General features: G+C 40.6%; 1 protein-coding gene across 1 annotated transcript in view; it reads left to right on the forward strand.

Annotated features, from left to right (window-relative positions):
* The window catches only part of scpep1 (serine carboxypeptidase 1), a 39,225-nt gene that overhangs the window by 19,445 nt on the left and 1,880 nt on the right, over window positions 1-17,900 (forward strand). The window contains exons 6-11 of the mRNA XM_060901315.1: window positions 2,555-2,627; window positions 7,496-7,533; window positions 8,019-8,147; window positions 9,746-9,830; window positions 10,001-10,114; window positions 14,363-14,500. Coding sequence (XP_060757298.1) covers window positions 2,555-2,627; window positions 7,496-7,533; window positions 8,019-8,147; window positions 9,746-9,830; window positions 10,001-10,114; window positions 14,363-14,500 — 577 coding nt within the window. The remainder of the gene's footprint in view (window positions 1-2,554; window positions 2,628-7,495; window positions 7,534-8,018; window positions 8,148-9,745; window positions 9,831-10,000; window positions 10,115-14,362; window positions 14,501-17,900) is intronic.

The raw sequence follows: 17,900 nt of genomic DNA on the forward strand, positions 1-17,900 counted from the left end.
TTTACATTTATTTAAAGCTAGCAATGGTGCAAACTTGTTGTATTCACGGCTGTCGTAATAGGTCAGATGATGAAGTCAAGCGGAGCTTTTATGGAATTCCCACTGTACGGGAGCACGAAGGCGAGCAAACAAAGAAACTCAGCATACAAAGGAGAAATCTATGGCTTGCGAGAATCAACCGCAAGGATTATCAGCCTTCCAAACACAGCAAAGATTGTTTAAATAAACAATCAATTGTGTTTAAGTTTGTTTTTGGAAACCAAAACATCATGTGAACAATCTCTGGAGAATGCCTAACTGGAACCGCTGAGTGTACGTTTACATTGTAATGTACACTTAATATCGCTCGTTTGTCACGTTTCTATTTGAAACTTGTCACTTCACTCATGCAAGGGTCATTTTTGAAAAACATTTTAGGTCTATTCTGTAGTCCTGAGTGGTGTGCAGGACTGCGCAAATGTGCGCAGCTTCCCGATTTAAACTGTTTTTTTCCTCATCCTTATACTTCCTGTTTCATGGACTGTAACGGATTTGCTTATTTAGTAATTTTAATACAGAATTTACTTTGAAATTATAATCAGACACTCCAACGCCCCCCCTAAAAAAAAAAATCGGATCTGCACGATTCAGGCGGCATCCGCCAAAAGGCGCGCTGTGAATATATAAAAGTTGTATACATCAGACAGCCTTTAAAGTTTGATGAAGTCAGTTTCAGGCTTTGGAGCAGGCTTTGGCAGTTTCAGGCTTCGGCAGCCCTGCATAGTCACTTGAAAATGCATCTTTGTCCACTTCGTAGGGGTCAATTCCCCCAATCAAGGCCAGTTTGGCTGCATACCGTGAGATGTGTATCTATATACTTCTGTTTGCTTGATTTTGCCGACATTGATCTTTATTTTAGAACACTGACTGTATAACTTCATAAATTCGCCCGAGATAACGTAGCCGGTAATGGCGATGGTCCGTTTTGTTTGCCCTCCAAGATGGCGGCTGGGGGGCGTTCCCCGGAATGCCGTGACGTCAGTGAAAACTATCTATAGGAGAAACTAAACAACCGCTCCACAGGCGTATGGCTCAGCACAGGCGAGCCAGTTCCTCAGGCCAGGACTCTGCTGTCTACCTTCATCTTAACAACAAAGGACACTCATTTCAGGATTGCAACGTACGCATTTTAGCCAGAGAGGATCGTTGGTATGAGCGAGGAGTTAAAGAAGCCATTTTTGTCAACCTGGAACGGCCATCACTGAACAGAGGTGGGGGTCTAAGCCCATGTTTACATTAGACCGTATCAGCGGATCATCAGATTAACGTTTTTAAAACGATTAGTGTGCACACAGCAACACCAATACACGATTTGCGTGCACACAACAACACCAATACACGGATACGCTCGGCTCTGCAGGCATCCTGCGCTCCAAATCACTCCGCCCTGAACAGCGAGTGCCCTCTGGAGGGTGCGCACTCCGGCCTTGCGCAGCTCACAGAGCGCGCGAGTGAAGTGAACAAGCTGTGATTCGGGACTGAGCTGCTGTGTGTGAGATCCCAGCGCATATCACTTACCACTTGCAAGTGGAAGGATGGCAAGCCTAAAGACAATCATAACTACACAATGGGCAGTATTTGCATCAGTATTTGCAGTATTTTCAGACTTTTATACTCTTTAATGAAAGGTGATACAAGGCGGAAGTCCGCGCTGTTTTTCAGCAGTCGCGTCACATGACCAACGCCAGCGAATCAGGAAGGTGGATGTCACAGTGACGTTGTCCAATGAGACGCCAGCTAGAGCTCAGCACAGCGTATCCGCGTATTCTGAATGTTTACACAGCACCGGAGCTGACACGATCTGGATTGAATACGTGGACGCTGGCGGATTCCCGTTTCCCGGCGTTTCCAGGCGTTTTAATGTAAACGGACAGTGCATCCGCGAAGAAAACGAGACAGATACGGTCTAATGTAAACGTAGCCTCAGACATCATTTATCAGCCACCTACAATGCAGTCCTTGGCACACTTCCCAGACAACTGAATGCACACCAAAACCCAGCTGTTTTCAGTGACTCACAAGAGGACAGAGAGAATCAGCATTCCATTGATCACCTTAACGGGCAATCCACTGATCACCCTAACGACTCTTGAGGCCGTTCACATCCAGCCCCCAGTGACCCACACCAACAGGATGACTCAACGACACCTTAGATGAGCTTTTCATCCATGAGAGGATAAATACCTGATACTCCCTACTACAGTAGTCAGACAGAACTGAAGAAGCCTTTCGGATGAGAGGTGAAACGTCTTCAAGAATCTTCAAGCAAGTCCAGTTGCTCTCTTTTACCACCCACAGTTACTATGACCTGGATGACTGAGAATCTTCACAGACATATTTCTTGCTGTTCACATGCATTGCATACGTTTTTGATATTGAGTCATGCACTGATCTGATGCTTTCAAGTGTTCGAATTCATATGGTTCGTCTACGTCCTGTAAAACTAAGTGTGCGTGTGTTAATGTGTGCTCAGAGGCATTAGAACATCATTGTTTCTTTCTGTCTGTCTCCCCAGGCCATTCAGAAAGGTTCCATCAAGTGTAACTTTGCAGGCGTGGCACTCGGAGACTCATGGATTTCTCCTCTCGGTCTGTGTTTTGCAAAAACGTACAGTACTGTATATACATAGGTGTTTTTTGTTTTGTTGTTTTAAACAGTTTTTACAGCGTAAATCATTTTAAGGAACGTCTCCTACCATTAATAAGTACACATGCTGACATTTTATTTGTTTTAAAGGGGACATATGACGATAGGATACTTTTTCAGTGCTTGGGCACATACTTTTGGGTATCTGGAGTGCCTCCAAACTGAAATAAAGCAAGGCAGTCAGTTTCTTTTGCGCTACCAATTTTAGAAAACATGTTACAAACCGTTCAGATTCAGCTCCTCTTTCTATGTCACAAGTGGAGCGCATTAGACTTATGGGTGTCTCAGAAACTGGGTACTGTGGGGGTACCCCATTAAATATACTCACAGTCAATAAACTATACGGTTTTGAATGGTGATGTTGGTTTTAATTTGAAATAAAATGATGAAAGAAATAATACAGATAAAACTAAATCTTTGATGTGAATACTCTATTCAGAATTTGGCAAAAATTCTGCCAATTTGTGGAAAAATGGCGGCTTGATCCGGGACATGATAAATGGTCGACTACATCGCATTCCCTTAAAAAGGTTGTAGTCCACTGAAAAGTCTACAGTTATCACTAATTGTATTTTAAGTTGTAACTTTATACACCTAAGGATTGGTGCGCTCAGAGAATAATCATAACCGTAATAAAACATCATGCAAAATATTTGATCACCGTTGTAACTCCATTTTCCGCACACCCAAAACCAATACGATCGTGGGTTTTGATCTAAACGGAAAGCCTCAGGGTCAAGGTCACTACCTCACCAAAAGTAGCAACTTAAAATCACTACGCCATATACAAATTTAGTTATAAATCTGTGATTTTGTTTTTTAAAATGAAAGCTGAAAGTTAGGTATAGAATATGTTACTTACAGGATATGTTACAATGGTAGCTGGTCTTGTATGAATTTCTGAGCTATAAAATGAGTTGTGGTCTATTTTTTTTACCGTAGCGTGTTATTTGTGTGCGGGGAAGGACACGTTAACAATTTGCATGTGTAGAATGGAATTTTCCACTCCAACAGTTAGAAGTTGATCGCGCTTCCATTTGCGGTCTTTCTGTTACGCGAGTGATCTGTTCAGACGTTGTCGCCGAAAAGGTGAGTTTTGACAGTTTTATTTTGTTTTAGTCTTGCAGTATAAGGCAATAGAATGTTTCTTTTTCATCTTACTTTCATATTTCGTAGTGTTTGCGTATTTTTGGCCAATATTTTGCAACCATGGTCAATTTAGATCTAATTTTTGATAGAATCTATGGCCAGTCATTTTGCCCTGCCCCTGCCTCGCGCTCCGCCCAGTGCGGTAGTGATGTCCCGTTGCTCGCGCGCCGCAGCAGAGACCCGCGCGACCTTCAGCCGGTACAGTGGCTGTTCTTTTACCAGCGCTGTTATTCTCATCTTTCCGGTGTGTTCTTGATTTTTCCATTGTGTCCTATTTCGCCATATCAAATCCCCAAAATGTATCATATTATTCATATTTAAGTGAATAATCAATTCAGTCATCATAACTTGGCATTTTTAACCCAAGCAATCAAAAAGAGGAAATTTATTCAATATTTTCACTCATCTGTGAAGGAGGGGCTTTAATTCTTCATGATGGAGTTATTTTATACGTAAATCAATTTTACAAAAGCATTTGAATTGTAATAAAAAAAATTTCCACAGTGGAGGCCAGATAAAGTAAGATACTATCTTTATTCTTATTAAAACATGACAAAAGAAACAGTGAGTGTTCGGTAAATGCAAAAAAAAAAAGTTAAATTAGAAAATTTATTTTTTGACCATAATGTGCCAAATGAGAGACCAGTTTCTGAGACGGACCCATTTACTAATCAGTCATTACTGGAGGATCACTTCTTCAATATGAGCAAAGTAGCGCATATTGTTCATTTTGCTCATTTGACATAATGAATATCCAGTTTGGGGTGTTCCTACCTTCAAAAAAAAAAAAAGTACACAGTGCAGACAGATGAATTTAGCCCCAGAAGTGAAATTTACAAAACCAGAAAGCCATGAATGGTGATTGTGTCCACAAATTAATACCACCAGAGAAGCAAGCATTAAGCGTATGAAAGCCTGCTTGTAGACAACGAGTTAAATGTTTCTTGTAATTTATGATTTGATATTATCAAGATTATCAAAGTTGGTTTCACTTTTGATATTTTGCACATGTCGCACATCCGGTGCCAAAAACATTCTGTGGAAATGCTTATATTGATTCGTACTTTATTAATAGAAATGCACCATTTTATTTTGCCTAACAGGCTTTGTAGTACTAGAATCCGACTTGTGCCCTAATTTTAAGGACTTCTGACTCAACTTGGACTTGAGCGCTGATGACTCGGACTCGTGCATTAACTGCATTCGGACTTGTAAATTGGAGACGAGGACTCGGATTTCTTCTTTATTTTTTTTGTACAACCCCGATTCCAAAAAAGTTGGGACAAAGTACAAATTGTAAATAAAAACGGAATGCAATAATTTACAAATCTCAAAAACTGATATTGTATTCACAATAGAACATAGACAACATATCAAATGTCGAAAGTGAGACATTTTGAAATTTCATGCCAAATATTGGCTCATTTGAAATTTCATGACAGCAACACAAAGGAACAGCTGGAGGACCAAATTGCAACTCATTAGGTCAATTGGCAATAGGTCATTAACATGACTGGGTATAAAAAGAGCATCTTGGAGTGGCAGCGGCTCTCAGAAGTAAAGATGGGAAGAGGATCACCAATCCCCCTAATTCTGCGCCGACAAATAGTGGAGCAATATCAGAAAGGAGTTCGACAGTGTAAAATTGCAAAGAGTTTGAACATATCATCTACAGTGCATATCATCATCAAAAGATTCAGAGAATCTGGAAGAATCTCTGTGCGTAAGGGTCAAGGCCGGAAAACCATACTGGGTGCCCGTGATCTTCGGGCCCTTAGACGGCACTGCATCACATACAGGCATGCTTCTGTATTGGAAATCACAAAATGGGCTCAGGAATATTTCCAGAGAACATTATCTGTGAACACAATTCACTGTGCCATCTGCCGTTGCCAGCTAAAACTCTATAGTTCAAAGAAGAAGCCGTATCTAAACACGATCCAGAAGTGCAGACGTCTTCTCTGGGCCAAGGCTCATTTAAAATGGACTGTGGCAAAGTGGAAAACTGTTCTGTGGTCAGACGAATCAAAATTTGAAGTTCTTTATGGAAATCAGGGACGCCGTGCCATTCGGACTAAAGAGGAGAAGGACGACCCAAGTTGTTATCAGCGCCCAGTTCAGAAGCCTGCATCTCTGATGGTATGGGGTTGCATTAGTGCCTGTGGCATGGGCAGCTTACACATCTGGAAAGACACCATCAATGCTGAAAGGTATATCCAGGTTCTAGAGCAACATATGCTCCCGTCCAGACGACGTCTCTTTCAGGGAAGACCTTGCATTTTCCAACATGACAATGCCAAACTACATACTGCATCAATTACAGCATCATGGCTGCGTAGAAGAAGGGTCCGGGTACTGAACTGGCCAGCCTGCAGTCCAGATCTTTCACCCATAGAAAACATTTGGCGCATCATAAAACGGAAGATACGACAAAAAAGACCTAAGACAGTTGAGCAACTAGAATCCTACATTAGACAAGAATGGGTTAACATTCCTATCCCTAAACTTGAGCAACTTGTCTCCTCAGTCCCCAGACGTTTACAGACTGTTGTAAAGAGAAAAGGGGATGTCTCACAGTGGTAAACATGGCCTTGTCCCAACTTTTTTGAGATGTGTTGTTGTCATGAAATTTAAAATCACCTAATTTTTCTCTTGAAATGATACATTTTCTCAGTTTAAACATTTGATATGTCATCTATGTTCTATTCTGAATAAAATATGGAATATTGAAACTTCCACATCATTGCATTCCGTATTTATTTACAATTTGTACTTTGGCCCAACTTTTTTGGAATCGGGGTTGTAACATGCCAAATTATTATGACCTAAGATATTTATATCTACATTAATTTTTACACTAATTTCATGCAAGAGTGTCACACCTGTGCACTTTGGCACCTGCACAGGATTAAGACGTAATCAAGGCGCCTATATAAAAACTGTGAAAACACTTACTTTGCGAAGTATTGAGTTGCGTTGCTGACACGTAACCGAGCCTTATTTCCTTGTTTGATTTCCTGATCCCTGATTTCCCGTTTCTCGTCTTTGATTCTGCAGAGTCTACGATAGCCTGTTTGTGCCTTGCTCGACCTATCACCCGTTTCACCGTTTTACAATTTTGCCTGGCGTTCTGGATTGTTTACCTGTCTTCACTTGTATTAATAAACACACCTTCTGCACTTACATCCGTCTCCTAACCATCTCTGACAGAATACTTCGCGGTCCCTGATAAAGAAAATGCACATTTACCTGTTCAGGAACAAACTAATGTTAATGGTGCTAAAACAGCCACCGTCAAATGGTGCGGCTGGAGTCTTGTTCTTGGCTCAAAAATTTTTTTAATGATTTGGATTTGAACACTGGGGACTCAAGCCTGGACTCAGACCCGAGGTTGAGTGACTCGAATGCAACACTGTTGCCTAAAATTATGTATTTTTTTTTAAACTGGTCTCATTGCCATCAATCTGTGTGGACATGCAAAAAGCTTGTTTTAGTATTGTTTCCTCTCCTTTCTGTGGTGTCATTTACAAAGTTGTTCTTGATCATTTATTAAACACAACAACGCCAGTAACTGCACTAATCTCACACTTTGAGATCTTCCTACATTCTATTATAAACTGCTCATCATGTGTAATATATTATCTTTTTCTTTTTACCCCAGACTCCGTTCTGACATGGGGACGCTATTTGTATAGCACTGTAAGTAGCACATCATCACAACACTTTTAAAATACACCGTCAGCCAAAAGATTTCCAACACTGTCGGAGTCTCCAGTGTCAGTGCTTTGTAACAATTAGAGGTAAAGCCAAGTCTTCAGGACAGTCGTGCAGTTTCTTCAAGAGAGAAATAAGAGAGGATGGTGAGGGAATGACCATTTATAGCTGCTATAATGTCAACGATACAACATTAGATAGAATAAATCTAAACGGGAAAAAAAAATGTATAGTAGGTTCTTTAAAAAAGAAAATATTATTAGCATTTCTATGGTTTAAGAGGGAAAAAAAAAAAACACTTGGGTATGTGCATTTATAGGAAAATAATGTAGCTCTTCTTTGCATCAGGCTCCTTCACAACACCTGGGCGTTGATTATTTTCTTTTAACAGCATGCCCGGTCATGTTACATATCTTACATTGTACACTGAAACACCAGGTATATAAATATATGTATGTGTGTGTGTGCAGTCCCTGCTGGACGATTTTGGGCTGAGTAAGGTGATGCGAGCGGCTGAAGAAGTTCAGAAGGCTATTGAGCAGGAACAGTATGACACTGCGACCCAGCTGTGGGGCGTCGCCGAGAACGTCGTGGAACAGGTCAGAGATGTCAAGACAAAATATAATAAACCATACGAAAATACATACACACACACACACACACACACTAGGGGTGGCACGGTTCACAAAAGTCGCGGTTCGGTACGTATTGCGGTTTGAGGTCTGCGGTTCGGTACGTATTGCGGGTTTTTTTTTTTTTTTAATCTTAAGTACTCTGTATTTGGGCATATAGCCTACTATTTACCTTAAGTAAACATAGTTTAGGATACAGCATTTAAGAGAGGTTAAAATTATAGTTACAATGAAATAATCATGCACAAACTGAGTTTGAGTTGACATAAGCACATTTTATGAACAATCTCTGATGAAAAGCCAGGTAGTATTTTGAAACAGCAAGAGGGAAGACATGGATGATTTCAACAGCTTTTTTATTTACTACAGTATTTATACAAAGTGTCAGGAGTGTTTGCTGCCATGTTGTGGCATCTAGAGGAACCAGGTGTCTTTTGTCACATACAGAGTTTTCATAATTGGAAGAAATAAAAATGAGTTCTTAAAGCTTACTTTTGAACAGATGTGTGTGTTAAAACTTAGATGTGCAGACATATTTGAAGTATTCCCACGAGTGTACGGCATTCGTACTTTACAAAGCTTGCATATTGTGACGTTTTTGTCAATTGATTTTTTGCCGGCGTCATCGCATGTAATGGGAAAACCAAAATGTTCCCCCACACCTGATTTAAATGCCGCGGGGGCATCCTCTATGTACGACGACCTGCCTTCTCCACTCCCACTTGCCATTTTTGCACTTGCCATCCACACTCCGCTGTCACTTCAATTCTTTCGCGCAGGGGTGATAGCGTTCCGGCGCCGCACCGGATTTCCGGCGTACCGCGGCGCCGGAAAAAAAAAAATCTAGTTCGCCCATTATCCTGTGTCATTCTGAGATGCGCAGATAGACAGTAAAGGGAATTCCGAATTCCCTTTACTGTCTATCTGCGCATCTCAGAATGACACAGGATAATGGGCGAACTAGATTTTTTTTTTTCCGGCGCCGCGGTACGCCGGAAATCCGGCGCGGCGCCGGAACGCTATCACCCCTGTTCGCGCGAAAGAGAACCACGTGGTTTCATACGGGCATTCGGCGTTTTTTTTTTTTGGCGAACGTCTTAAATAGGGGTACCGCGGTTTATACGCATATTGCACCGCAACAGGCGTATCGTACGGTTCGTTTTTTTTCCCATAACCGTGCCAAGCCTAACACACACACACACACACGTTACTGTTTTGTTCTGCACTGTTTTACTCAGGCTGTACTGTGTGACAATTTCATCTGTATTACATCGCGACAGAATGTGTGTCTGACCTCATATGTAGAAACGGAAGTTTGTTTTTGATGGGAAAAGTCATTTACATGATGTATTCACATGCACTTTCACAACTGTTCAACATGACCAAACCTCGTCGGATTTCTGTGAGGAAAAGTCACATGGCTCAAAGACACGCCTTCTTAAGGATGCCTCCACCTTTTTACTTTTCCAGTCTGATCTCGGTCAACAAAACAGAAAAAAAAGACATTCAGGCATTCTTATATATCTTAGACTCTATATGAATCGGTGTTCAAATTTTTGTTTCAGAACACCAATGGAGTGAATTTCTACAACATCCTAACACAGAACAGTGACATGCTCAAATCCAGCACAGAAAACAAAGGCTACCTCTGTAAGATACACTTCTATCAACCAATCAGAAACTTTTTTTTTTTTCCCCCTGGCCATTAACCAAACATGGTGAACGTAATGGAATAGTATAGTGGTAATTTCATAATAACAGGGATCAAATGTATTGATATACAATTAAATGTTTTTATTACTTTATTTTCTGTGTCACAGCCACTTTAAAACGTCGACACGTTCAACCTCTGCATGGCCAGACACTTGATGAGCTGATGAATGGACCAATCAGGGAGAAGCTTGGCATCATTCCCAAAAATGTCACATGGGGAGGTAAAGATTTGTTGGTGAATAAATAATCATATCCATGTGACATGTCCACGCGTTAGTTGTTACCATAGAAATGATGACATATTTAAACCACACGTTTATGTTAACCCTCTGGGGTCGAGAGTTTTGCTGGCGAAACTCGGCAGGTTTAGGTCATGTATTTCGATAAATAATATTCGTGAGCTTTTATCATCCAAGCATGATAAGCATATTGACAGAAACGTCATACTTTATGCTTGTGCCCACTGCCAAATATATTTTTTAAATTACCTAAATTAGATGAAACATAAAACTTGTCATCTTACTGAGTCACACCGGAGTCAGAGCGCTGAGCGCCCACTTGCACATTCATAAAAGACTATTCACATGGTAACGGCATGATAATCACTTTCAGGCCCAATCCCAATTCTAATTTCTACCCCTCCCCCTCCCCCTTCCCCTTGGCCCTTCCCCTTGAAACTGAGCTACAAGAGATAGGGCTTGAAATTCAACCCCTACGTACTGGGATAGCCCTTCAACGATCGCATACGTCATCGCGTACCTCCGTCAGCGTTTACGTTAGCAAAACGCGACCAAATGCGTCATTGGCTGCGACCAGCCGCTACAGTCAGAGCCAGAGGCAGAACCAGAAATCTCTGCTGGCAGGGTGTGATTTGTTAACTAACACCACTGAATGAGATATCTTTGGCGCTTCGTGCACCACATCCGACAGAATGAGGTGTCAGAACACTCATGTAAACAATAAAAGCGAGAATAACAGAACAAAACGTACGCAGTCAAGCAACCGAAAACAATACTCACTCCCAAAGCTTTTTAGCAGCAGCTTTGGATTTCAGAAATCGCTGCTCATTCTCAGCTCGAAAGCAAATCAAGCGGCGTGTTTCCTCTGGATTCCCTAGTTCAAGTACACAGGGATGGGAAGCTGGTTAACGTAACGACACAACAGAAAAGCAGATCCTCTGTTGTTTGTAATTACTTGAGCTAACTGCTAAATAACAACTTTGTTCACAATTTTCATTGCATCAACCAATCACACAACGTTAATGTTATAGTACATTAATGTTAATAGGCTAGTTAACACTATTGACGTAGTAATAGAACGGTTATAACAACTTAAAACACGTAAATAATGGAGAAAATACATTTATGACAATCTTTCACCGCGGGAACCGCCATCTTTCTGAAATCCGCATGAAATCTCGCTGAAATCCGCATGGCATTGTGGGAAATCACTCAAACCCCTTCGTTCGGAGTCAGCTCCAGGAAAATCTCCGTTTGGAGGGGTACAGAAGCCCTACCCCTTCCCCTACCCCTCCGCATTAACTGCGATTGGGATACCCCTACCCCTTCACGTGAACGCGCAAAATGGAGGGGAAGGGCCAAGGGGTTGGTCCAAGGGGTGAAATGGGATTCGGCCTCAGTCTTGCGGTTTCGATTGGTTTCTCTTCCGTGGTGGGAACGCCCACCGTAAACAGGATAAAATCTGTCAGCCACGGTTTAGGTTATTTGGAGGTACAACTTGTTGCGAGATGGCATGTGGATTTTATGCGCTTCGGATGATTCAGGACAGCGATTCAATTCAATCTTGAGAACTGTGACACTGATAAGCTGTGCTTTTATTTATTTATTTTAAAACTTCAGCTCGAGCCAGCGAAAGATCAACTCGAGTCAGTGTAAATACAGTTGTGTTCATAAGTTTACATACCCTGGCAGAATCTATGATTCTTTGACCATTTTTCAGAGAATATGAATGATAACACAAAAACATCTTTTCCACTCATGCTTAGTGGTTGGGTGAAACCATTTATTGTCAAACGACTGTGTTTTCTCTTTTTAAATCATCATGACAACAGAAACTACCCAAATGACCCTGATCAAAAGTTCACATACCCTGGTGATTTTGGCATGATAACATGCACAGAAGTTGACACAAATGGGTTTGAATGGCTACTAAAGGTAACATCCTCACCTGTGATCTGTTTGCTTGTAATCAGTGTGTGTGTGCATAAAAGCTGAGTGAGTTTCTGGGATCCAGACAGACTCTTGCATCTTTCATCCACTGACATTTCTGGATTCTGAGTCATGGGGAAAGCAAAAGAATTGTCAACGGATCTACGGGAAAAGGTAGTTGAACTGTATAAAACAGGAAAGGGATACAAAAAGATATCTACGGAATTGATAATGCCAGTCGGCAGTGTTCAAACTGTGATTAACAAATGGAAAATCAGGGGCTCTGTTAAAACCAAACCACGGTCAGGTAGACCAACAAAAATTTACACCAAACAGCACAGAGACAAGCCTCAAAACTTCTGGAACAAGGTAATTTGGAGTGATGAGACCAAAATTGAACTTTTTGGCCACAACCATAAACGTTACATTTGGAGAGGTGTCAACAAGGCTTATGATGAAAGGAACACCATTCTTACTGTAAAGCACGGAGGTGGATCGCTGATGTTTTGGGGATGTGTGAGCTACAAAGGCACAGGAAACTTGGTCAAAGCTGAAGGAAAGATGAATGCAGCATGTTATCAGCAAATACTGGAGGCAAATTTGCACTCATCAGCCCGGAAGCTGCGCATGGGGCATACTTGGACGTTCCAACATGACAACGATCCAGAACACAAGGCCAAGTCGACCTGTCATTGGCTACAGCAGAACAAAGTGAAGGTTCTGGAGTGGCCATCTCAGTCTCCTGACCTCAATATCATTGAGCCACTCTGGGGAGATCTCAAGTGCGCAGTTCATGCAAGACAGCCCAGGAATTTACAGGAACTGGAGGCTTTTTGCCAAGAAGAATGGGCAGCTTTACCATCTGAGAAAATAAAGAGCCTCATCCACAACTACCACAAAAGACTTCAGGCTGTCATTGATGTTAGAGGGGGCAATACACGGTATTAAGAACTGGGGTATGTAAACTTTTGATCAAGGTCATTTGGATGTCTTTTGTTGTCATTATGATTTGAAAATGGAAAACACAGTTGTTTGTCAATAAATGGCTTCACCCAGCCACTAACCATGAGTGGAAAAAAAGTTTTTGTGTTATCATTCATATTCTCTGAAAAAAGGCCAAGAAAGCAAAAATTCTGCCAGGGTATGTAAACTTATGAGCACAACTGTATTTCTTCTATGTGCGCTGCAGTGCCTACACACGAAAAATGACTGAGCAATTTTTCCAGAGTTAAAAGTATTTTCCTCAAAAATACTTAATTTTGCTCGATTTTGAGTCGAGAGAGTAAAATCTGGAGTTGGGAGTGGGAGCAAAATTCCAGAGTAATTGTGTAACAGAGTTGGTTGTGGCTCTGAACTGTGTCAAATAGTACAAGAGTTAATTTCAAGACACACTGAATCGAGACAAATACCAAAATAAAGTCAAATACCAGATAAATGAAGCTGTTGTAAAAAACAGTTTTAGAACTGTGTTGGAGTGTGTGAAAAACACAACCTTACCCATTGTGACGAACTGTTTTGCTCACTTGACCTGATGGGATGAAGAGTTGGCAGTGGGAGAGGTTTTCACTCTTCTCGTTGAATGGAATGGAATTTTTTACTCTTCTCATTGAATACCCCTCCCACTGCCAACCCTTTATCCCAAAACAATAGGACATAATTTTTTTGATGGCCAGTTAATTGTCTAAATCAGTGGAGCAGGTTTAAGTTTTTGTGCTTGATACATGCCTAAGACTGAACAGAATCACCTCAAGTGACCAAAACAGTTCATCACAATGGGTAAGGTCATGTTTTTTCACACATTCAAACACCGTTCCAAAATTGCTTTTTACAACATCTTTATCTGTTATTTTTTAAACTACAATCATGACATACATAGTACATAGATATTATTTTAGTTGAATAAAAAAAAAAAAAAAGTCATATAACTTTGAAAATACTGCTTAGATTTGTTGAAATTGACAGCAAAATCAGAGCATGCCAAAACCATTAGAGTGCCAGAAAATCCCCTCAGACCCCAGAGGGTTAATACCAGCTGGAAATAGTGTCAGAGCTGCTGTTCTAGAAAACGAATCAAGCTTCTGATCAAATTCATGATGCTCACTCCACACACTAATTTGTGTAGTGTTCCAAACCACGTGTTCTTTTCAGTTCTTGACCACTTTTTGTCATTATAACGAATGCCAACATGACTCCATTATCAGCGTATTGATGCAATAGAAAGGGTTCTGTTTTACATACACACAGATTCCTAGCTTGCTTGTGTGTGTGTGTGTGTGTGTGTGTGTGTGTGTGTGTGTGTAGGCCAAGCTGAAGACGTGTTTGCCAGCATGTCTGGAGACTTTATGAAACCTGTGATCGACATTGTTGATGAGCTTTTGGCTGCAGGAGTGAACGTGACCGTCTACAACGGCCAGCTGGACTTAATCGTGGACACCATCGGTAAAGCGCATCGTTATTAATCTCAATTAATGAATAAATATTGTAGGATGCAAGAGAAGGCATTCCAAGAAGTTCTTTACGGTAATATGTAGAAATCCCACGTTTTTAGCCATTTAAAAAGTGACAGATCATTGATGAAGAATCACTGGCCAAAACTCCGTACCGGTGTACTACAGTACATACTGGCCCAGTAGACACTGTGTCAGACACGCTACTCCCCACGCTAATGTACAGTATGGTATGAAGGTATGACAACTTTGAGTGCACTACAGATTAATACGTCCGTATCGTCACAGTCTACATGACAAAAGTTTGGACAGACCTACTCATTCATAGATTTTTCTGTATTTTGACTATTTTCTACAACCCCAATTCCAAAAAAACGTTGAGACACTATGTAAAACATAAATAAAATCAAAATGTGATGACTTGCAAATCATGGAAACCCTATATTTCATTGAAAGTAGTATAAATACAACATATCAAATGTTGAAAGTGAGAATTTTTTTGAAAAAAATATAGCTCATTTTGAATTTGATGTCAATTATTACATTCTCTTTTTATTTACAGTTTACGCAGCGTCCCAACTTTTTTGGAACTGGGGCTGTACATTGTAGAAAAATGCTGAAGACATCAAAACTATGAAATAACATATAGAACATATGTGGTAAACAAAAAAACAAACGTGTTAAAAAAAAAAACTTTCATATTTTAGGTTCTTCAAAGTAGCCAACGTTTACCTTGACACTTTGCACACTATTGGCATTATCTTAACCAGCTTCATGAAGTAGCCACCGGAAATGCTTTTCAATTAACAGGTCTGCCTCGTCAAAAATTAATGAGTAGAATTTCTTACCTTCTTAATTTGTGTCCATGATGATGATGATGATGATGAGGAGGAGGAGAGTCAGGCTGAAAAACTCGAGAGATATACACTGATTACGGGAAGTGCTTGGCAAAATCACCGAAATGCAGCATCCAGTGGAGTTGGCTCCCTGTTAGACCGGAACACTACAAATGCACTGCATTCACTGAAGTGTCACTTTTTGAAAACAACAAGAGGATATTGATTGCAAATTTTAGCGGTAAACCACCATCATAGCCCACTGTTCACCCACGGAAGGAAACGAAGAAGCCGAGGAAACACTATAAAACCTTAGCAAGGGCAGTTAGTCAGGTACCGGAACGTCTTATTGGTAATTGGAGACTTCAGTGGACACCTTGGGAAAGACAAAGCTGTATACAGCCACCATGAAAACAGCAACAACAATGTGAAACTGATGTCTCAAGAGAGAACAATCTAGCAGTGACCAACACTTCAGTATCTTGCAAAAGTATTCATCCCCCTTGGTGTTTGTCCTGTTTTGTCACATTACAAGCTGGAATTAAAATGGATTTTTGGAGGGTTAGCACCATTTGATTTACACAACATGCCTACAACTTTCAAGGTGCAAATTGTTGTTTTATTGTGACACAAACAATAATTATGATGAAAAAAACAGAAATCTGGAGTGTATATAGGTATTCACCCCCTTTCGTATGAAACCCCTAAATAAGAGCTGCTCCAACCAATTCACTTCACACGTCGCATAATTAGTTGATTAAGATCCATCTGTGTGCAATCCAAGTGTCACATGATCGGTCACATGATGTCTGTATAAATCAACCTGTTCTGGAAGGACCCTGACTCTGCAACACGACTAAGCAAGCAACATGAAAACCAAGGAGCCTCCAAACAGGTCAGAGACAAAGTTGTGGAAAAGTATAGGTCAGGGTTGGGTTATAAAAAAAAAAAAAAATCCCAAACTTTGAATATCCCACGGAGCACCATTAAATCCATGATAGCAAAATGGAAAGAATATGGCACCACTACAAACCTGACAAGAGAAGGCCGCCCACCAAAACTCACACACCGGGCAAGGAGGGCATTAATCAGAGATGCAACAAAGACACAAAAGATTACACCGAAGGAGCTACAAAGATCCACAGCGGAGATGGGAGTATCTGTCCATAGGACCACTTTAAGACGTACACTCTACAGAGTGGGGCTTTATGGAAGAGTGGCCAGAAAAAAAAGTCATTGTTTAAAAAAATAAAAAAAATCACATTTGGAGTTTGCCCAACAGCATGTGGCAGACTCTTAAAACACATGGAAGACGATTCTCTGGTCAAATGAGACAAAAATGTAACTTTTTGGCCATCATGGGAAATGCCATGTGTGGCACAAACCCAACACCCTGAGAACACCATCCTTACAATGAAGCATGGTGGTGGCAGCATCATGCTGTGGGGATATTTTTCATCTTACAAGAGAAGGCCGCCCACCAAAACTCACACACCAGGCAAGGAGGGCATTAATCAGAGATGCAACAAAGACACCAAAGAGACCACTGAAGGAGCTGCAAAGATCCACAGCGGAGATGGGAGTATCTGTCCATAGGACCACTTTAAGCCGTACCCTCCACAGAGTGGGGCTTTGTGGAAGAGTGGTCAGAAAAAAGCCATTACTTATTTCTAGTTTTCTAGTTTACCAATAAATGCCAACAGGCAACTGACATTGTAATCACATGAAAATCCAGGTCAAAGGTTGTATGTCATTCCTCGAACCAAAATATAAAATGTCTACTGATATTGTAATATGTGGTCGATATTTACAACAAACTGCAAACAAAAAAACAAAAAACCTGAATATTTCAAGCATGTAATTTTTTTATACGCTAGGAATTTAATTCTAGTCTAATTCTATTTATTGCAATAGGATTCCAGATACTCTATAAACATTCCATTCTGTTATGAATCAGAAAAAGAAATTATGATAACTCACAGCACTTTTATTTTTTTAAAAGTACTTCATCTGCTTCAACAATGTTACACAAAGATCGATCCGTAACGGTTATAAATGTCACTTAATTCCACAGCGTGTCGATAATGGTGGACACCAGTGAAAGTGATCACTATTATCGACACCTCACGTGACTTCTCAAATGTGCGTTTAGATACAAAATGGCGGCTGATAAATGAAAGAGTAAGAAACAAAGTAGGTTTCGACAAGGAGATCATGAAATATCGGTGAATTTGATCAGTAAAAACATGTCCGTGATCTTTCCACCACCATGCTTACCTGCGATGATTGATAACGTCCGGGTTTTCCTCAAATTGCTGATCGTGCGAAAAAAAAAATCCATCTCCGGTAATGAGCGAGGGCGAGGGCGGGTCTTCCAGTTGATTAATTAACCGATAATAACTGCTGTAACTGAAAGTCACCTTTGTAAAATTGTTTTTTTTTATTGGTAAATCTGAAAAGGGTGTCGATAATTATGGACTGTCGGTAATTGTAGCCGCCGCTCTCGTACTTTTTGTCTTGAATTCCCGAAAACTCAACATACAGACAAAATTAATA

Source organism: Neoarius graeffei, chromosome 20 (assembly GCF_027579695.1).
Source record: "Neoarius graeffei isolate fNeoGra1 chromosome 20, fNeoGra1.pri, whole genome shotgun sequence".
Classification (NCBI taxonomy): domain Eukaryota; kingdom Metazoa; phylum Chordata; class Actinopteri; order Siluriformes; family Ariidae; genus Neoarius; species Neoarius graeffei.